The 22,623-nt window shown below is 42.1% G+C and overlaps 1 protein-coding gene across 1 annotated transcript in view; it reads right to left on the minus strand.

Moving 5' to 3' along the window:
* The window catches only part of RYR3 (ryanodine receptor 3), a 367,896-nt gene that overhangs the window by 4,127 nt on the left and 341,146 nt on the right, over positions 1-22,623 (minus strand). Inside the window, exons 98-104 of the mRNA XM_077322945.1 lie at positions 21,052-21,179; positions 19,001-19,061; positions 15,211-15,357; positions 11,587-11,721; positions 6,715-6,871; positions 3,369-3,433; positions 3,153-3,253 (exon numbers count right to left, since the gene is read on the minus strand). Of these exons, the coding sequence (XP_077179060.1) occupies positions 3,153-3,253; positions 3,369-3,433; positions 6,715-6,871; positions 11,587-11,721; positions 15,211-15,357; positions 19,001-19,061; positions 21,052-21,179 (794 nt within the window). The remainder of the gene's footprint in view (positions 1-3,152; positions 3,254-3,368; positions 3,434-6,714; positions 6,872-11,586; positions 11,722-15,210; positions 15,358-19,000; positions 19,062-21,051; positions 21,180-22,623) is intronic.

Here is a 22,623-nt window from a genome sequence, read left to right on the forward strand (position 1 = left end):
GTCTGGGTCCAGTATATCTGAGAGACTGTCTCCCTGCCTATACCTTCAAAAGAGCCTTACATTCCACCACCTACAACTGGCTGTGGATCCCGGGCCCCAAAGAAGCACATCGGACCTTAACAAGGACCAGAGCCTTTTCGGTCCTGGCCTCCACCCGGTGGAACAAGCTCCCTGAAGAGATCAGGGCCCTACCCAAACTTTCACAGTTTCGCAGGGCCTGCAAAAGGGAGCTCCTCCACCAGGTATTCGCTTTAGGCCAACCAAACCAAAAACATCCACTGGTCCCCCCTCAGACACCCGCTTCCATGACAGTACAATCTGATCTACCCAAGGATTTTGTCAATGTTACTGCTCCTGTTAAAATATTGTTCTGGTTGATATGTTACATTATGATTGTTATATTCATTATAATTGTTACAATGTTCTATGTAAGTATCCTGTGACGTTCTATGTAAACCACCCAGAGCCGTATGGAAGGATGGTATAAAAATCTTAATAAAAAAAGTTCAAGAGTAGTGGGATGAGAGGATGAGTCCTGTTATGATTAGAAGTGAGTTAAATGACAGGAAAGCCCCTGGAATAGACCTAATACCTGCTGAAATATTTAAGAGAAATCCACAACAGTGGAACCTTTATTCACCAGAATTAATTCAATAAGTAAATAGGTAAAAAGCGAAATTCCTTGTTCAGACCATGAGAGTCCAGCCAGTTTGTGACAGGATAACTTTTCTAATATAATATGGCCTGTCCTCTGGCTTCAATTCTTACTTTCTTCCTTTTATTCTTAGCTGGAATAGATAAATATTATTCATGACCTGTAGGTCTGAGTAGAGGAAGGAAGGATAGAAAAGAAATGACAAGAAGCAAAGGGTAGAAATAAATGGACAGTTCTCACAGTGGTGGGAAGTAAGCTGGTGCTGTTACTGTAGCAGCCAAGTTTGCAGGTGACACAATTATTCAAGATGGCAAAAGCCAAGGACAATCTCCACAAGTAACTTGACAATGCAACATGTGGTAAACAAAGTTCAGTGAAGGTAAGTGTAAGATAATGCACAATGGAACAAAAAAAATCCCAAGTTCAAGTATGTTAAAAGGATCTGAATGTACTGAAAGGGGGAAAGACCTTGGAGTCATAGTGGATAGATCAATGAAAGTGTGCCACAGTCGCGGAAAAGTGCTGGGGATTATTAGGAAAAGGATTGATGGGGGGGGGGGAATCAAAGCCAACAGTAGATTTTATGAAAGCTTTCCTTCAAACCATTGACTTGGATCAATTGATTAATGGCTGCAAGGCTAGCAGCTCTTTATTCTCCTTCCTCCAGTTATCTTTTCTCCGCTTGGGAAATCTGGCTTCCAGGGTTGTAGATCCCATGTGGAATAATAATTACAAATGCCGGGGGGGGGGGGGTTCACTGACATGGGAGGAAGGAGGTGACCATCAGCAGTCCTCTAGAGACAGAAAGGGGGTAGGGAGGAGTGATCATCAAAGTTCTTGTTCCATGTGGGGCATGTGAACCTAGGAATCAACTTTCCCAGGGTTAGAAACAAATGCAAGGAGGGAAAACAATTACAGAAATCTGGATCAGAGTCTTCTACTGTTAGATTGCTGAATCAAGCCCACTGGCATCAGTTTCTCTTAAGTACCTCTCATTTCAGCCCAAAGGATATCAGAAATTCTGGCCCACAGGAAAACATGTCATAAAGATACACTCTGAAGAAAAAGGTTGGTTCATTTTGGCCCAGATGTGTTAAGTCCTAATCTCTTGTTTCAGCTTCCTGAGTGTTCTCAATCATTCACACATAGCTCTGATGTTTCAGCATCCAAGGCAAAAATGCTTTCGTAGAGGACTACTGTACATTTGTTATGCATTATATACTGGATGTCACTGCAGAAGCTGCCACTGAGTGAAGGGTATACCATTGAGTTGTTTAACCTGATTTATATAAAGCAAGATAACCTATCCAGAAATGGACAGCAGTATTAGACAACTCTCACATAAGTATATGCTCTTCCATTGAGGAGGGAAAAGGAGGATGGACTTAAACATCAAATTCATTTTCTTCAGCAGATAGACTATTCTGCCTACATGCACTATCTAACTTACTGCTAGGAATTAGGCCAGGAAGGTTTCTCAGAGTACAGGATAATTTGAGTCCTGAAGAAGACCTTCCTCATGCCGCTCCTTGCTTCTTTTTATAGATCATTAAATTGAAATACTCCATGGATAAGCTTTTGTTCCATCATTGCACTGAACTGGGGGGGGGGGGGGCTCCTTCATCCTGAAGGAAATAAGCAGAAACCTATTTGCTGTAGTGTGTAGAATAAGTAACCCATACAACAAAGTCATCCATGTATTAGAGAGAATGAGCATCACAGTAAACCAGAGATTTTGATTTTGCACCTATAAATTATTTTTGATCCCTTTTTCATAATCTAAAATATCAGAAAATGACAGGGGTTTTTTTTTGGGGGGGGTGTTAAAAATATGTACTGTCACATGTATTTTTCACATGTACTGCCCTGTTCACTATTGACCATACCGTTATGAGCCAAAGTACATAAATGCATGGAGACGTTTATTTGTGGTAAATGGCTTTTATAACTCCCCTCCCCAACAGCTATTATCTGTCTCAATGCTGAATTACTGAACATCTCTATTTTTTTTTAAATAACTATATCCACGTGCCTGCATGTTCTATTTTGGAAAACGACTTTGGTTGCAATCTAACAGGAATGGGCATTCAGTCAAATCTTGCTTCAAAGTTTTTTTGTTTCTGTTTTTTTTTAAGTTTCATCAGTGTTTACTGCCAAAAAACAACTTCCTGCTTGATTATTTGTGATACTTCATTTTTTGGATTTTTGGATATGTGAGTGATCTGAGGCTTTAATATGCAAACTTTTAAAACTGAATACAGACACAATAAATCATGTTAAAATAAACAGTGGCTATTGGTCATTTGAATGTTAACTCTTCAGGAGACACTCACATGATTCCTACCAGCACATGCGTCTGTCTCCCACATCTTGGATCAGTATGTTTACAGGTTTCAGTTTGCATCTTTAAAAAAACCCTATGGACCATCCAAATTTTACCTTGCTGAATATTTTTATGAGGGCATTTATAAAACTCAGAGAATGTGCACATACTTACAGGTAGTTGGCTAAATTGTGCTCTTGCAAAGTATGCATTTCAAACCCATGTGGAGTTGTGTCAAAATAGTCATTGCCAATTCCGCAAATAAAACATTTTGTCTAGAAATAAAAATAAATTTTAGTCAAATTTTTCTGGCACCATGAATAATTTATATTTTCTCAGTAAGTATTCACAATATTGAAGCAAAGCAGACTATAGTGTTCTTATTAGTACCTCCATGTCTTCTTTGACTTGCTCTTGCTGATCTCTCAATTCACCAAAGGCATCAATAATGAGACCTGTTATTTGAGTGGAAAAGAAAGGATGAATATAGAGCAGATTAAAAGAAAAAGAAAAACACGGCCACATTTATTCGTAGCTGATGATTATCAAGATACTCTGTGCAGGCGTGCATTGGGGGGCTGCACATGTGTAGGCCTACAATGGCAAGAGCTTCTACCTTAGAAGCTATAGGGGGCATTTACATGCCTATTGGAGCTGTTGTGGACATATCCTCCCAATAGTAATTTGGTCCAATGGTACACCACCCTGACTCCCTCAGCTCCATCTGAGCTTCCACAATCATTTAATAATGTGAGCTCATAATGAGGCAGGTGGGATGTAATGTGGTCCTGTACAGAAGCCCTCAATGAACATTGGTTAGAATCATAGAATCATAGAGTTGGAAGGGGCCATACAGGCCATCTAGTCCAACCCCCTGCTCAACGCAGGATTAGCCCTAAGCATCCTAAAGCATCCAAGAAAACTGTGTATCCAACCTTTGCTTGAAGACTTCCAGTGAGGGGGAGCTCACCACCTCCTTAGACAGCCTATTCCACTGCTGAACTACTCTGACTGTGAAAAACTTTTTCCTGATATCTAGCCTATATCGTTGTACTTGAAGTTTAAACCCATTACTGCGTGTCCTCTCCTCTGCAGCCAGCAGAAACAGCATCCTGCCCTCCTCCAAGTGACAACCTTTCAAATACTTAAAGAGGGCTATCATGTCCCCTCTCAACCTCCTTTTCTCCAGGCTGAACATTCCCAAGTCCCTCAACCTATCTTCATAGGGCTTGGTCCCTTGGCCCCAGATCATCTTCGTTGCTCTCCTCTGTACCCTTTCAATTTTATCGACGTCCTTCTTGAAGTGAGGCCTCCAGAACTGCACACAGAACTGCACACACACTCCAGATGTGGTCTGACCAGTGCCGTATACAATGGGACTATGACATCTTGTGATTTTGATGTGATGCCTGTTGATACAGCCCAAAATTGCATTTGCCTTTTTTACCGCTGCATCACACTGCCTGCTCATGTTTAGTTTACAATCCACAAGTACCCCAAGGTCTCGTTCACACACAGTGCTACCTAGAAGCGTATCCCCCATCCAGTAGGCATGCTTTTCATTTTTCTGACCCAGATGCAGAACTTTACACTTATCTTTATTAAATTGTATCTTGTTCTCATTTGCCCATTTTTATACTCCAAAACATTATAGCCCTTGCCCAGGCATGGGACACACAAACTGTGCTTATCTGTTTGTGTAATTTTCAATCCACATTGGGTACATTTTTTAAAATTGACTATTCTGTGCTGCTAAACAAGCATACATGAAGGTTAAAAAAAAAGATTCTTCCTTTGCAGCTGTTGAAAATTACATTACCAGAAGAAAGATCTACTCTGTCACGGTGAAGAAAGTACTGAGGAAGTTAGAGTGGCATGATGTTGAATCCTGTGACTATTGGGAGGGTATGTAGTATGCAGATGCCCTCTAAAGTTCTAAGCCAGAAAATCTTGCCACTGTATTATCCCTACAATGTGAGTCTGCACAGAAGACGAAGATGAACCTCAAGTACACTTCTACCACTTGTACCACTCAGATATTCTTAAAGTATTATAACATGTTCAAAAAGTATATTTCCTGAAAAACAATGAAGGAAACAAAGTCTGACATGTGACAGGAACTGTGATGAAGGAAATGTGGCAGCTTTGAGGAAAGCAATGATGGGAATAAGTAAAGCACTGTACTACAAGGTGAATCTTGATCCATACAGGTGCAATACTTATGGACAGGATATTTTAGGAGTGATTGAAGAGAAAAGAAGGTGATTATGGAAAATTGATGGTTGTGAGGATCAAAGTGGAAAGGATATCTCAACTAACAGCAAGCTACAACCACTTCTTTAGATCTGATGGTGTGTAGGGAAGACAATATAAATAAAACACTTCCATTTTGTGTTTGTTTCATGACATCATCATAAGGCTGCCCTTAAAAGCATGGATCATCTAGAAATTCCAGTGATTCCTTCTGTCAGTGGCCAGCACTGAGGATATGTTATGCAGCATATTATCTTGTGACACTGAACAACTGTTTGAAACCCAGTAGTTATACCATTATAATAAACTTGAGGGAGGCAGGAACAGGAAAGAAACAATATCTCTAAAATTACAATTTTCCTTTAAATGTAAAAGTGTAAATATGTAAAAGTGTAAAAGTGCAAAAATGTAAATATGTAAAAGTGTAAAAATGTAAAAGTGTAAATATGAAATGGATGGCCAGATTATTAATGTTTCTGAGTCTTCCACTGTCTGCAGCTCTGTTGTAGACTACTATGCTGGCTAATGAGGGCAGGAATGTCTTAAACATTTCTTTTGTTTAAATGCTTTAAAAACTTTTTTCTCTAAATCAGTAATCCTCTATCTTTTCAGACATGTTATTCACCTTCAACCATAAGGCATCAGCATCATTATTATAATCACTAGGCACAGAAAAAGATAAATGCAGAATTATCAGAATTATAAACTCCCTGAAGTTATACATAGGACCATGGACAGCAGACAAAGAAAGAGGCAGGAAATGCAGGACAAATACCAGAAGGTGTAGTGTAGGAAGAAAGAAGCCAGCACAGAAGGATTCAGAACCACTTCCACCTCAAACACTCTCTTTTACCTTTCACACAGTATCTCCTGATCTAGTCACACCCCTTCCCACTGGTCATCCCCTTATTTGGAGCTGTTCCTTCCCAGCCAAACACCATTTCAGATAAAAGGACTTCACTTGTAAACATAGGAGGGGTGGGTGGTGGGCATGCTAAATGGTATGAGAGACTGAGAAGGCATTTGAGAGTTTTTATTGGGGAGAGGGCTCCAGACTGCAAGCATGTGCATAAAACATAGGATGACTAGTGTGAATTGGCAGACCAGGATGAGTTGCAGGAAGAGATAGAAGGATTTTTGTTTTGGTTTGTTTTTTTGTACAGATCAAGGAGGAGTTTGCACGCTTGCTTGTGCTTATTTTCATTGCTGAGTGACCTCACCATCCTGCTACCCTTTCTGCATGTATATGAAAAATAGGCAGAAGACACTGTCTGCATGCACGTTAGCAGGATATTCTTCAAATAAGTAGGAAAAAATGTTGGCTCCAAAGAAGCTCATGACACAGTGGGTGAGGAGGCAACCCAATTAAGGGTCCAAAGAAAACCAGGGCTCTAATTTTATTCCTTAATGTGGATTGTTTTGCCACTGATTAGTAGGAAAGAGGATACAAATCCATATTATCTTAACTATTAAGTCACGGTACCTTGAATGATGGCCAGCAAGATGACAATGACAAAGAAGAAAAATGTGATATCAAACACAATTCGATACATTTCATAAGGGTCTCCTGCAGGGTCTTCAATCTCATCTCCAATACCACCACCTGCTCTTACACCCACATACATATGGAACAAGTAACACTAGGAAGAAGAAAGTACTATATTAAAACAAAACTACTTTAAATTAGGAGAGTAAAAGGCACTTTTTTTTGGCTGCCATTGTATCTTACATTGCATTCTACCCAATGGAAGTTATTCAACAAAACTTAAGACCATGTTGCATAAATGATAAGTCAAGGTCAAATACCATCCTTCTCATGAAGTTCCCATTTGTTGTATTTGAACTAGTGCAAGAAAACATCCTAGGGGTTTAATAGTCACATCTCATATTGTTTTATAATAAAATTTTGGAATTAAGGACATTGAGAGTTACACATACATGATACACGTTTTCCTCTCTTATCCATAATTTAGTCAAAGAAACTTTGCAATCCATAAAAAGGTTGTGAATGAATGTTGCCTTGAATACTGCATTAATAAAAATGATGTCTTCATCCTTAGAAATTACTCCTAAAGACTTGTTTTGCATGTGTTCATTTCTGGGCGCCTAGCCTCGACCAGGGCCAGGGCTTTTTCAGTCCTGGCCCCTACCTGGTAGAATGAGCTCCTGGGTGATCTGTGGGCCCTGCGGGATTTGTCAGCTTTCCGCAGGGCCTGGAAAATGGAGCTCTTCCGCCAGGTCTATGGTTGAGGCTGGGGTCAGTGAATCAGGGACATCGCTCCCCCCCCTAGGAGTTGGAGTGTACGCTACTCCCCTATCCTTTCCTCTTTACCTCTTTAATAATTGGGGGAGGGATGGGATTTTTAGCTGTCATGTTAGTAGATTGATGTTTTAATGGGAATTTTAATGGGATTAGTTGTTGTGACCCGCCTCGAGCCTGTCGGGAGAGGCGGGAAATAAATCTAATAATAAATCTAATAATAATAACAATTATTATTATTATTATTATTATTATTATTATTATTATTATTATTATAAAAGGAAAACTGGCAACTTTGATAAATGGAGCTAAAGTGAATATATGGATGGATTATAATTGTGAAGGCAATTGAGCCACTGACTATACCAGCTGTTAATTTACACTGGTCAGCTGGAACTGGGAGACAATAAAGCTCTCTCAGTGATTTTGAAGCTCTATAGTCTTGGGGGCACTTAAAATCTGAGGGGGAACTTGGGATCTTTCACCACTCACAATTCTGACAGCAACTGGAGAGATATTTTAAATTGCTTACCCTGCACTGAGGATTTTTCCTTTCAAAATCAATACACAGCAAACAGAACTCAAACTTAAAATTAAGGAGTTGGCTGATGGCCATTGTATACAAAAGTTGCATTAAATATATGCCTGTGTCATTTTCATATAGGTCATCAATATCAATATACCTATATAAAGTTGCATAGTCTTGATGGATTTTAATGTCCTTTAAAAAAACTTCATATGCTATGAGCCTGTCTGCCACCTCAGTGCCTCCAAGGGCCAAATCCTGGTCACAACCTTTTGAGCTAGCTGTTCATTTCACTCCATTCCTGCTCTTTTTCAAGAAAGGTGGTTTCTGAGCTATAGATCATCCTCCCCAGGAAAGTACAGTAAGCTCCCATTCTGCCTTTAATTCCACAAGGAAGCTAGTATTTTGAAAGTTGTGTATTCTTCCCCCCCCCCTTTTTGTATCTTTGATTATTTCTGTTTCTTGTGCATCAGTGCGTTTGTGTTTTGTTTTTTTGTAAAACCACTGAAATTGCTGCCATGATGGGAAAGGCAGCGTATCAATACTGCAAAAAATAAATAAGGATGGTATTCAGTGACAACATATTTGTGGCACCAAAGTGGACTAATGACTGCCTTCTTTGAAGACTTGAGTGAATCTCCTAGGGGGGATAGTCAAGGAACTGTAAGATGATGATCATTATCCAATAGTTTATATTATATGGGAGGGGGGAATTCATAATTAGTAGTTGTTGAGATAAAAAGGTCCAGATTCAATCCCTGGCATCTCCAATTAAAGGAACAGGTAGCAGGTATGGAAAGGATATCTATCTGAAACTCTGGTGAACTGTTACCTATCTCTGTAGACAGTACTGACCTTGGTAGATCGATGGTCTGGTTCAGTGTAAGTCAGCTTTATGAATCCATGTGCCTATTTCTAGCATTACCAGAGGAGTGATATATTAATGCAGTGTACTGCAGATGCCTATATTTTGAGAAACGAATCAACTGCCACTAATCATCAATTGTCTATAAATGCAATTTGGCTGGCAATCTGGCACAATCTGGCTTTGGGCTGGGGTGTCATCAGTATGTGGAAGACACTCAGCTCTATCCCTTGATGGACAGCCAGCCGTACTCTCTCCTGGAAACATTTGCCAGACGTTTGGAAGGAGTGTCTTGATGGTTCAGGCAGAGTAATCTGAAACTCAACCCCTCCAAGACGGAGGCCCTGTGGCTGGGTAGAAGGGGACAGGATGAGGAAGCGTGCCTCTGCTGCCTGGATGGGGTGCAGCTTATGGCTGTACCTTCGGCCAGGAATTTGTGGGTGATCTTTGATGTCTCCTGATCTATGGAGGCTCAGATCGCAAAGGTAACACAAATGGTGGTTTCCCACCTGCACCAGGGTAAGTACTCTACCTGTTCTCAGAACACTTGGCCACGTTGATCCATGCAATGGTCACTTCCAGACTAGACTTCTGTAACTTGCTCTACATGGGCCTTGTCTCTGACCTGGAAATTGCAATTGGTGCAAAACGTGGCTGCTAGGGTCCTCACGAGGTCAGATTGGAGGGGCCATGTCCAGGCTATGATGAGGCAGCTGCATTGGCTATCACTTGGCTTCTAGTTCAGATTCAAGGTTTTGGTTCTGACCTTTAAGGCCATCTGCAGCCTGGGTCCCACTTATCCGAGGGACCACTTGTCTCCTTATGCTCCCCGCAGGAGTCTTCGCTCTATGAGTATGAATTTGCTGATTGTCTCTGGCCCCTGGGAGGCATGCCTGGCCTCAACCAAAGCTAGGGCCTTTTCAGTCCTGGCCCCAACCTGGTGGAATGAGCTCCCAGAAGAGCTGACGGCCCTGATGGAGCTATCCGCATTCCGCAGGGCCTCTAAGACAGAACTCTTCTGCCAGACGTTTGGTTGAGGCTGGGCTAGAAAGATCAGGTCCTTCCCTCTATAGCCCCCTAGGCTGGACATCACCAGTAAGTACTCTCTGGGGTGATGGTGACTGCTGCAAAAGGGTATGCAGGAATGGGATGGGGGAGTTTTTTGTAGATTGTTTTTTGTAAATGATTTTTTGCCATTAATATTGGTTATAAGAGCCTCTTGTGGTTCAGAGTGGTAAGGCGGCAGACAAGCAGTCTGAAAGCTCTGCCCATGAGGCTGGGAGTTCAGCCGGCTCAAGGTTGACTCAGCCTTCCATCCTTCCAAGGTCGGTAAAATGAGTACTCAGCTTGCTGGGGGGTAAACGGTAATGACTGGGGAAGGCACTGGCAAACCACCCCGTATTGAGTGAAAACGCTAGAGGGCGTCACCCCAAGGGTCAGACATGACCTGGTGCTTGCACAGGGGATACCTTTACCTTTACCTTTATATATATTGGTTATATGTATTGGGTTTTATGTGGATTATAATATTTTTATTGTAAACTGCCACAAGCTTGCCATGCCAGGAGTTATAAATAAATTATAAATTATAAATAAATAAAATAAACAAAGATTTGACTAAGCTATAGGCAGCAAGCAATGGGTTTAGTGTGCACATTTTTTGTTTCTCAGTGAGTATAATAAATGCCTAATGTTGGTGCAGTATAGCTCCTTCAAATAAAATCCAAGACATCCTGATTTGGTTAAACTATAATAAATTAATTAGCACAGGATATAAAAGCTGGACACCAGGTATTTAGAAGACGAACAGAAATGAAACTAACTTCAGATATTCAGGATTTTGCCTCTGTATTGCACCAACCACACACAATTGTCAAACTGTGAAGGTGCTTTTACTAAATTAAGAGAAGTGTGTTTCCAGATTATTTGATCTGCAGCCCGATCAGGAAAAAGGTTTGCCAAGATTTGGATCGAGAGACATATAGCAAATGCACTTAAAATATTCTACATTGACTTGACAGCACTGAAAATTATGAAAAGAGCTAGCAAACTTTTTCATCAATTTTCATTTCAAATAACATGCTTTTGTGAAAACCAATTTTACTAGGTTATTTAAAAATTTCTTAGACTTGCAGGCTGACTGAAGCATTCTCCCTCAGGAATTCAAAATATCAATTGTTTGTGGCCTTCTCCCACCTTGGATGGGAATGTTTTTATTAGAGTTTTAAGAAAAGTAATCTCAAATACAAGTACAATACAGCCCTACTATAGAGCTGCTGCTGTCCCCGCCACCCAAGGAAGCATAACTCAAAAATACCTTTGCTAGAGAGAGCTCAGGGACCTGCAAAGGGGTCAGAGGGAACAGGAAGAAATATCTCCCTTGTAATTTGGTGCTTTCCTTGTGAAAGAGGGGGCTAATATCCACCAATTCCCATTGCAACCCTCTGTGCTCTAGCTGAAGCTATTCCACCAAAGGATCCCCAAGCTTCAGAAGTAGCTTTTTGGAGGACACAAGTGGGGGACAACAGGATCAGCAATGATCCTTTTCACAGTTGCTTCATCTGCAGTGGTTTACATCCAAGCCAATATCTGTGTGGTTTAAAACTTTTTGTCTCTACAACGTCTGTATTTCAGTGGTGCTAAATAATTGAGTCCATAGTGATATTTTTGGTTTAGATTTTTGACGTGATGTCCTCTAACTTACAGTCATCATGTCATCACACTTCATGTCTGGTTCATCCTCATCTTCACTTTTGTTGTAGAATTTGCGGAAGAAGTTGAATGCTACCACGGTGTAAAGATATACGACTACTGCCAGGAGTCCAACAGTCAACACAAGCTATGCACAGCCAAAGTAAAACACCACAGAGAATGAAAAGGCAGTTAAGGACTGAAATCTCTTTTACCAATTGCCTCAGATTTCTATATAACACCTCTGAAATATCACAATTTTCCTCAACTAGTGATGCTATCTTAATATATTTTGAATTTTTAAATTTTAATATTCAAAGCAGTGTTTCCAGTGCACGGGGTCTTCATTGATGCTAAGAACAACAATGGCAAAGTGAGCTAGTCTACAGTCTTTAAATTGTTCCACGAACTGGTTCTTATCAATTGATAAGTTGTTCATGTGGAATAATTTACCACATGGGACAAGTTTCCCTGAGCAGCAGTTGAAGCATGTAGACTGGCTCTTAGGTTGTCCTCTGAAATGCCCTTTTCAACAGAACTGGGCAATGCCTAATGCTGGATGTGAAAAATACACAGAAGGATCGGGTAGTACAAAACACTGTTATTTGATAGACGTTAAATTAGCTCTATCCCATTGTTTGGCACATAGAAAATGTCACTATGCAGTATAATTGCATGAAAAAAATGACTAAAGTCGTGCAAAGTACACTCTATTAAATACACAGAAATAAGATCAGTTCAGTTGTTTACTAATCCCACAGCCACCCCTGGTGAAGTCAGCTGACTTGACCCTGGATTCTAAAAAAGTCCACAGTCCAACCAATATACCAATGAATAGGCTTAAATATGCTTAACACTACACTGGCATTTTTGGATGCTTCGTCAAGCCAACAAAATTGTATATGCTTAATAGTATGGTAAACCTCTGAACATGCACTGCAATCCCCTTTTCAAATTCAGTGGTCCTTGGGCAAATGGAGTGCTTTGAGGCTTAGTGATGCTGTGCTTTTCCAGACAAAATCTGATTATAGTGTAACATTAGCAGATAAAGCTGGTGCGCAGGATAGATTAACACATTATCACATTATCTTTCAGCTTTTCAACTGCAGTAATTTTGTTGCTGGGAAATGCTATTTTTGCCGCAACTAGTAGAACTCGGATGAACATTGGGAATATGGTTTTGCAAGCTCTTGCATCCTCACTGATGCAGAGCTAAATATCCATTTCCACCTTTACCCCTTCCCCATGTGTCTTATTATGCAACAAGCACTACAAATACAGGTCTGGAGTAACAGATGACAATAGTCTCACAGCAAAGATTCACACATGCCCAGCAGACATTCTCTCCTTGGGGCTTCTGCTAGTCTCACCTGGAGGAGAAACTGACAAGGGTTAGAATTGTTCATGCTTTTGCCTGAGGCTTGTCAGTTTCAATTCTTGTGCAAGTCTACTAATTGAAGGCTTTTAAAGAAAGGAGTGGGGTGAGTAACAACCGAGCAATCTATTCTCCTGGTAGCAAGGCCCTCCCTGAGAGCAAGCTTTTGTTTAAAAATAAACTTTATGTTCCTGTCTGTGCTAGGATGAGCTTGAAAAAAATCGGTGCAAATCACTATACATAATAGCTCATTTGATTTTCATGGAAATCTATGACCTTGGATGAAATAAGTATCAATATGAAAAAAGAGAGAACTCATGAAATGCACATATTATGGAATTAATTGCTGTTACTTAGAAAATGTACCTCGAGTGGGAGGGAAGCAGAACCAGGCACGAAAAAAGTTCCTTCAGGAAGGAATTAAAAAAAAAAAAACCATTTCCCTTTCAACTTTTGGCCCTGACCCTGAAATTTTTTGCAGACACTGAGAGCTTTTCTGCCAGGTCTTTGGTTGAGGACAGGGAAAGTAAGATTTAGGCCCCCTCCCTGAGTCAGCTGGTACATCAGGTTGCTCCACATTAAGGTGGAATACGGCCTGTTGAGCAGGAGGTGGGGGGATAATACCACCACCAGGATATGCTGGATTAATGGCTTTATTGTTTTATGGTTAAGGAGATTTTCATGTGGGATTTTATGACCATTACGTGCCATGAGCCTTCTTGTACAGAAGTGGCAGTTTATAAATTAAATAATAAATAATACATAAATAAATAAGATGAAAGACAGAGTAAGGATCTGATTATAGGGAAGGATTAACACCAAACGTCACGTTTTTAGTTTTTAGTCAATATACAATTGCTTTCTCTTCTAGTATCTCAGGCAAAAGAAAAAGCCAGGAATGAACTGGAAGATGGATGAAAGAAATTCTGTAGGAAGTTAACAAGGTATAGAGGCATCTGCTTTTATATGCAGAGTGCATACTTAGAAGTCATCCTTCCAGAAGGGTGCAGTATGGTCATTTTTTTTAAAAGCAATTATCTACATCCAAAGTGTGTAGGGTTTGTTCCTCATCCAAAGAGGGGGAGAGAAAAAACACCAGTAGGACTATGTCCTGGGAAATGTGGAAGGCTGAGAGAACCTCGGGGAGGAATTCCAGGCTTGGGCAGAGTACAACCTTGTCATTATGGAATCACATCAATGGTGGGGAACAGTGCAGAGGTGAGTGCCAAGAGGAAGGCTACCTTGCAAGACAGGAAAGGCAGGTAACATGTGGTAAGGGGCTCAAAAGGCATGAACATCAAGGTGGAAAGTACCAGAGAGCGACACCTCTGTAGAATCAGTGGGGAACTGAGTTATACAAGTAAATTAAATGAGTCCATTAGAAATGTTTTGGAAATCACCTATGGACTCATAATGGCTTTTCTCAATAATAACATGAGTTTATATCCAGCATACCTCCTTGAGGATTTAGACATTTATGCTGGACAGAGGATTTATGCTGGACAGAAACTAATGTAATATCAAATTGACCATTAGAGGGAGCAACCCCCCCCCCAGTGAAACAGAAAAAAGCCCTGAAGAAATAGGACTACACTGGAGAGGATAACAAGAATGCAGTGATACGCAATGAGTTTCATGCATTTAAACTGAGAAGCAAATCTCATTTTCCTCAAAGGACTAATTTTCCTCAAATGCCCAAGAAATATGCACAGGACTACAGCCTCAAACAAACAACTTAGCCTTCTGTGATAAAACTATACTAACCACAGGTTGCTAACATTTGTCTTCTGTGTAAAAAAATGTGCATTCAATTTGTTCTAAGAGGAAGTTTTTGTTTTGTTTCACAATGAGGGGGCATTTGGCATCATCACCTGTAATTTGAAGAAGTATAGTCCGAAGAGAGATACGTCACATGAGGTTGTTGACAGTAAACAGATATTCCTAAAACCTCGCTTTTGTATCCTCTTACAAGATTAACACACTACTTCTTTCACATTTGAGATTCATTGACAGTGGGACTGTTTTGTTCAGTAGGTGACTTATAGTGCCAGCTTGAGAATGTTTTTCAAGGCGTAAGCCCCTTGAAGTATACTGGAGTAGGATTCTGGGTAAACCTATTTAGGATTGCACCTTGTCCATGTCATTCTGAGCAAAGTTATATCCTTCTAAATCAACTGAAACAAATGGCTTTAAAAGGACTTAATTCTGATTATGATATCATGGTTAGTTGGACAGACATATATTATGTTACTGGAAACTCACCTGTTTGCCATTGTGAGTTACAGAAGACAGAATTGTACGCAATGTCTTAAACCCCATAGCGATATCAAGCAAGTGAGCAGCAAAGAAGAAGTTGTTGTAGTGGCCAAGGATGGACATAGTTGTGTACCAAGCTAAGTACAAGAAGGACTGAAGAAAATGTTACATCAGAGAGAAAGAGACAGAGAGAATGCTATTAGGCTTGCAGAACCAAATTTTGCAGAATCAGTACACACACAGAGAGAAAGTGCATTACACATATTACATATCGATGTGTGAGGTCATTCATCTCAGTAATGATCAATGATATTTTAGGTCTGGAGGTTCAAGCATGTTGCGATTTGCTATATTTCTGGATCACTTGTGTGCATGCCAACACATCAGACTTTATGCTAGCAGATTTCCCTTTCATAGATTCTGCCACCACCTAGAGATTTTGAGTATATTAAGGCCTGCTTTAGGCTAGCCAATAATTGTCTTTTTGAACACAGGACTCATGTATGTGTGAGATAAGGAAGGGATTCCATCTCCCCTTCTCACCCTCAAAAGGCAATATGTGCTTAAGCAGCCAGTCTGCTGGAGAAGTTACTCAGAAATCAAAAAACAAATTGTAGAATAGTCTTATTATATAAACACACAAACCAATTGTGGAAAACTAAGGGATGAAATCACGTAGTACAAAAAACAAAGAAGTACAGTTTTTGCTACCTAAAAAGATTTCAGAATTCTCCCTGCCTCAAGACTGGTCACTTTTCCCCACAGACTTGGCAGAGTAACAAAAGTATGCTCCTCACTGTCCCTTATTTCAAGGATCCCTCTCAGAAGCAGAGACTTCATTCTGGCTCAGCCAAGGGCAAGGTACTCATTGAGCCTTCCCACTGCAGGAGGATCTGAACAGTTAACTATTTTTATGTATTTATATTTTAATTTATACCCCACCTCTCCTGATGTAGTTAGTCTGGGGCGGCTTACATCAAGATAAAAGAATAAAAAACAACAACCACCCCTTCAATTAATCCCCAGCAAAATACAAAAACAATCTAAAATTTCCATCAGGTGGCAGAGCCCCATTCCTCCCCTACATCAGTCAGTGTATCCTAACTGCATCCATGCTCTGGTATAACCAAATAGATCTTCTACTAGGCAGAACCTCCAGTTTGTAGATTATTTATTCCCCAGGACAACTCTTCCTCCCCAGCCTGGTGGAAGAGCTCCATTGTACAGGCCCTGTGAAACGTTGATAGCTCCATCAGAGCCCATAGCTCTCCTAGGAGTTCATTCCACCAGGCTGGGGCCAGGACAACTAGCAGATTATTACCCACAGAATAAAGTGCTCTGCGGGGGGCATAGGCAGACAAGGGGTTCCACAGATAGGTAGGACCCAGGCTGCATATATTCTTGAAGGTTTAAACCAAAACCTTGAACTTGACCCGGAAGCAGACTGGTAACCCATGCAGGTGTTGTAGCACCAGCTGAATATGGGTCCTCCAAGGTGTTCTAGTAAGGACCCTTGCAGCCACAATTTGTACCAGCTGCAATTTCTGGATCAAGGCCAAGAGAAGGACTGTGTAGAGCGAGTTACAGTAGTCTAACCTGGAAGTGACCATTGCATAGATCACTGTGGCCAAGTGTTCTGAGGACAGGTAGGGCACTAGTAGCTGTGCTTGGTGAAGATGGGAAAATGCCATCCAGGCAACATTAGTGATCTGAGCCTCCACAGAAAGGGAGGCATCAAAGATCACCCCCAAATTCCTGCAGGTGTTAATGACACCCCATCCAGCTGCCTGTTCCTACCCTTCCCCACCCAGCCACAGGACCTCCATCTTGGAGGGGTTGAGTTTTAGATGTGGAACACATCTACTACCACACTCCCTGTAATGGAAATGATAATGGACATGATGTCTGTTGTCCTGTCTCAGAGAGCATGCCAGTAGATGGTGGTTGTGGTGCCGCCACCGCCTGTCTTGGTCAGGAGAGCAATGAAAGTCTCGCTAGATGGGTGGCGGCAGCTGCTAAGGGTTTTCATTGAGCCTCACTGAGCTGCCAATGTCGCCCATCTCCCACAGCCACTCCTTCCCTCAGGAGAATGGGGGTGGCCTCACAAGATGGAAGGAAAAGGTAGTGCCAGCTGCTAAGACTCTGCACTGAGCCCCCCTGCACTGCTGATGCTGCCTGTCTCCCACAGTCACTCCCACCCTCAGGAAAGCGCGGATGGACTTGTAAGACGGGTCGTGGAGGTGGTGCAGCAAGCGATGCTCAGTGCTGGGCCAAGCCAGCCATCCTCCCTATAAGGGGTGGGAATCCCTGTTGCTAGATTTTTTCATAATAGTAAGGTTGTGGTACAAAGCGCAAGTGAATTCTCCATTGGTTCCCCCTTCCCCCATTTACAGTTGACAGGTTAGTGGACCAGTTATCTTGGTGTGACATTTGTATGCAGATTTTCCCACTCCACCCCTCCCCTGACCATCTAGGATTTTACATGTTTTGCTCCTCACTGTATGTGGTTCATTGAAAAATGAGTTTGTGGTTCACTGAAAACCTACACAGATCCTGGTTTGGCCTTTGCCAAAAATATACGCCTACTGGTGCCATACTGAAATTGTTTAATTAATATATATATTAAATTATATAGATTAAATTATCAAAATAATATTTCTTGGAGCTGCCAACTATACCCTAAAATGCAAAACATAGTTCATTTTGAACTTTATAGTACTCAGCACATGTTCTGGTTTTAAGAGGTATGATAAAAATTGAGATTTTTTTTTTGCCTTTTTCAGAAATTTGGCAGTCCAAAACATCACGGTAGTAGTGGACAGTGCCATCAAGTCACACAGAGTTTTCAAGGCAAAAGACATCCTGAGGTGGTTTGCCATTGCGTGCTTCCATGTCATGACCCTGGTATTCCTTGGAGGTCTCCTAGCCAAATACTAGGCAGGGCTAACCCTGTTTAATTTCTGAGATTGGATGCGATCAGGCTAACCTAGGCTATTCAGGTCAGGACATACATGCATGAAAATATTGCAGTGAAGTGAGCTGGGTGATCATTAGTAGGTGAAGCCACATCACAAAACCTGTTACTGAACTTGATTCCACACAGGAGCTAATAATTATGGAAGCCCCGACAAGTTTGAAAGGATAACTGCTGTTTATACACCATTAAAAACCCTAGTGAATAGACATTGTAAATTCAACGAAGCAGGGATTATTTCTGACTATGAAATTTAGTAAGAATTCTGAAGACCAATAACAATACTACACACAAGTAAATGTCTTGTCTTTCTGCATATCTGAATGTATGCACTACACGTATTAAATGCTATTCCCATGCTATACTCTCCCCTTCTTTTACATGCTGAAAAGAAGAAAAATTTTAAATGCTGATGACAATTTTGTACACCACAGAATTGTAGAGTTGGAAGAGACTATACAGGCCAACCCCCTGCTTAATGCAGGATCAGTCTAAAACCTCCAGGATAAGTATCTGTCCAGCTGCTCCAAAGACCGCCAGTGAGGGGGAGCTCACCACCTACCCAGACTGTCAATTCCACTGCTGAACTATACTCTGACTGTGATTCCCCCCCCCCCCCCCGATATCTAGCCGATATCATTCTCCACATAGTTTAAACCCATTACTGCAGGTCCTTTGCTGCCAACATGAGCCTTTCCTTGCTCTCCTGGAAGTGAAAATCTTTCAAATACTTAAAGACAGCAATCATGCCCCCTTCTCAACCTCTACTTCTCCAGCCAAAAGAATAAGAATTCTGGTTTCTTTATGTAGAGAAATACTTACATTATCAGTAAAGACTACACCAAGCTTCCAGATGTGGTACTTGGCATCAATAGAACCGAACCTAATAAAAATAATTCAACATTAAAATTAGTACTCATTATTTAAATAAAATGTAAACATATTTTGTCACATCTTGGGCTAACTATTTTTTTCTCCAACACTCAAGATATTTTAAGATTTCTGTGGAGGCATATTGGCTATATTCTTAACCAATGAAGTACATATTGCAGCTTTTTGGATTAACTTCAATAAATGTTAGCATTGTACATTTGAGCAATATTGTGCATACTGTGTACTGCTTTACGCCTTCCTCTAACTGATAGCTTGTGCCAAATCACTGAAGATGGAAAGAAAATTCAGAAATCCCTTTGAATGCTATGATCAGAGATGTGGGGGGAACATCAGGCTGCCCAATGAATTCCCATCCTCATAATTTCAGAATCTCTTCTAAATCTGCTCAGTTCTCTGGTAGTCTGCCTCCTTTGGTCTGAAGATAAGTAGGCACATTAACTTATGGGACAAAATTATTTAAAAGATGTGTCATTTTAGTCCCAAAGTTCAGTATGATCAATGGAAGCATTTTTAGAACAGGGAGCAATACTATTTGGCAGTTTAACATCATGAAGTGATGCTGCTGTGGTTAGCTGACCTGGAACATTTGTGACATGGTTCAGTATTGCTAGTAGGCAAACAATCTCAGAGCTAGATGAGATCTGGTGGCAGCACACACGATTTTCCTAAGGGTGTATATTAGGAGTGGGACTGACTCACCTGTGCATCATCCTAAAGGCCTTTTTACCAAGCCCCAACTGTATATACATACTATCTGGCAGTAAGTTGTTTCTAATCATGGTATTGCTATTGACAAGCATCCAGGAGGATTTGTCCTGCTTGCAAGATATAGGATACTGCTAATAGCACTGTTAGATCGAATTACTTATTATTTATCCTGCCCTTTGCAGAGCTGAAGGGACCATAAGAGTTCCCTTGATCATACTGTTTTTCACATGTGCTGCGCTGGTGTAACTACATAGAAGAACAGGAGTTGGGTATGGTTTCTTCTTTTATGGATATAAAAGCAACTGTCCCATGATAATTTCCCATCATGACAGAAACAGTGATATTCCTTGGACAGCTGCTTGTTTTGATGTTGTTGTATTATTTTTAAAACTAGAAATAGAGCCCGCTGTAATCTGCAGACAGTGGGCGCGAGCAGGGCATAGGAGTTCTGGGGCGCAGTGGGGACTGATCTGAGGCCGGGCAGTGGGAAGCCGGTGAAGAGGCCACGAGTGGGCGGTCCGGGCCGCGTCCTACCTGCTTGTTGGAGGTCAGGCAGGAGCGTGGAGCAGGCAGGAGGCTGTTCACGGGCTCGGAGGGTAGGAGGTAGGCTTTGGGCTTGGGGCAGGTCCTCCGTCGCGGCTGGTTGAGGTTCGGGCAGCATGTGGCCTGGGTGAACAGGTATGTGGTGGCCGTCCCTGAATTTGTGGGGGCAATGACGGAAGCGTTCGGGCAGCGGGGCGGGTGAGAGCTGGGACGCGGCCGTGTGTAGGTGTGTGGGGTGGTGGCCGCGGGCGCTCCCGGCCACGGGCGGCTTCGTCAAGGCACAGGGTAGTGAGGCGCAGCGGCAGGCGGCGGCGGGGCGACAGGCGTGGGCGCGGCTGGAGCCAGAGGGCGGCGGCGAGGTGGCTGGTGCATGGCGAGCGGACAAATGGCGGTGGGGAGGCTGTAGCAAGCGCTGTCGATGGGGGGCGGCTCACAATTGGTCCCTTGTCGCCAGACTGACAATCGGAGGGCCCAATCGGCAGGCGGTTTGCGCCTGCCGATTGGGCCCTCCGATTGTCAGTCTGGGGGAAGGGGCCTATCAGCACCCTTCCTCATCACGAACAGGGCCCGCCTTGGGTGCCCTTATCCGATTATATAATCCGCTCCGCAGGAGCGGTTAAAGATGAATGTTTCTGGAGTTGTTTGACTGTATGTCACATCAGGAATTCTGGTGATAGAACTGGAAAAGCAATATAGGTTGTGGTTACACATTAAAGGACAACTTGTACCATGAAAGAAGAGAAGCCTCCTCTAGTTCAGTATGTTCCACTGGACTGAAGTCAAGAGCATTTTTGTCCAGACCTAAGAGTTCTGCAATGCGTTCTGCTCCATATAAATCACCGTACTTGTTGATCACCTATAATGGGAAAGATGCAACATACCATCAACTTTAACTAGCATTTGTCAGAGTTCTTAAAATTTTAACATTTTAGAGTTGATACTCCAAGAACAATGACAGCTCAGACAAGGAGAAAAAGACATTCAAAAGTTAAAAGAAACATAAAAGGCCATTATCTGAAAGCGTGTCTATAATTTAGAGTAATTTAAGGTGGATTTTCCCCCCTCTAGTACAAGAATGTGCATCCCAGAAAAGACAAAGGCTGCAAATAAAAACTATGTATGATAGACAGCAAAGATGGAATGGGGGGTGGATCTATAGCTGCTCAGCAATGACACCAGAGTGTTCAGTCCCTCTATGTGAATCATAGCTGGTACTTCCTGATATGACTCATTCGGATCCAGTTTAACAGGAAGGCAGTGAATTAATCTTCCCTCTATGGGCCAGGTCAGGGTGGAGAATTCTGCAGACCAATCAAAATATAACAACAAAATGTCCATTTGCATATCTGCAGACACAATGCACTTGTCAGAATCCAGCACATGAGGCTTCCTTGAGCCTGCAACAGCCTTCAGTGCCTTATCCACTACCCTTATCACTCTAACTAGGGCCTCCCATACCAGTTTCTGTCTCGGTGGTAGAGTATCTGTATGCAGAAGATCCCTGGCATTTAAAAAATTGTTAGTAGGGAGAAAGCCTCTGTCTGAGACCCTGAGACTCTGTCTGAGACCCTGAGCTGTTTTTCCAACCTCTAACTCAGTGGTCCCCAACCTGCGGGCCGCGGCCCGGTGCCGGGCCACGAAGGCCATGGCGCCGGGCCGCGGTTCCCTTTCCCCGCCCCCCCGCAGTAAAAAACTTCCCAGGCCGCAAGCTTGCGGCCCAGGAAGCTTCTTACTGTGGGAGGGGGGGAGAGGGAATCAGGGTCGTGCATGCGCACATGCGCCATGCGCGGCCAAAATAGCGCATGTGCGGCACTTTCAGCGATTTCGGCCGCGCATGGTGCATGTGCGCATGCGCGATGTGCGGGCAGGGCAGTTGCCCAGCCGGTCCCCAGCCTAAAAAAGGTTGGGGACCACTGCTCTAAGTAATAGTTGGATATCTCAGGATTACAGCAGCTCTCCAGATATTAGTTTACCTGAAGAAAATGGCCACTTTAGAAGGTAGACTCTATAGTATTATAGCCTCTTACAACTTAAATCCTGCCCTTCTCAAGCTCCACCTACAAAATCTTCAGGCATTTCACAATGTAGAGCTGGCAACTCTAGCCAATATTGACTTGGATGGATCAGTGGTTAGATTCATTATAAAGCACCTTAATGTGTATTTACTCTTGGAGGGAGAATATCTAACAACCAAAAGACCTGATATGTGACTAGTAAGGTATAGAGGCAATCCAAAAGATAATTATTTAGAGTTTATGGTTATTGACAGCCTTTATAGCTAGAGAACTGGCTTCTAGTAC

The sequence above is a fragment of the Paroedura picta genome, chromosome 2, assembly GCF_049243985.1.
Source record: "Paroedura picta isolate Pp20150507F chromosome 2, Ppicta_v3.0, whole genome shotgun sequence".
NCBI lineage: Eukaryota > Metazoa > Chordata > Lepidosauria > Squamata > Gekkonidae > Paroedura > Paroedura picta.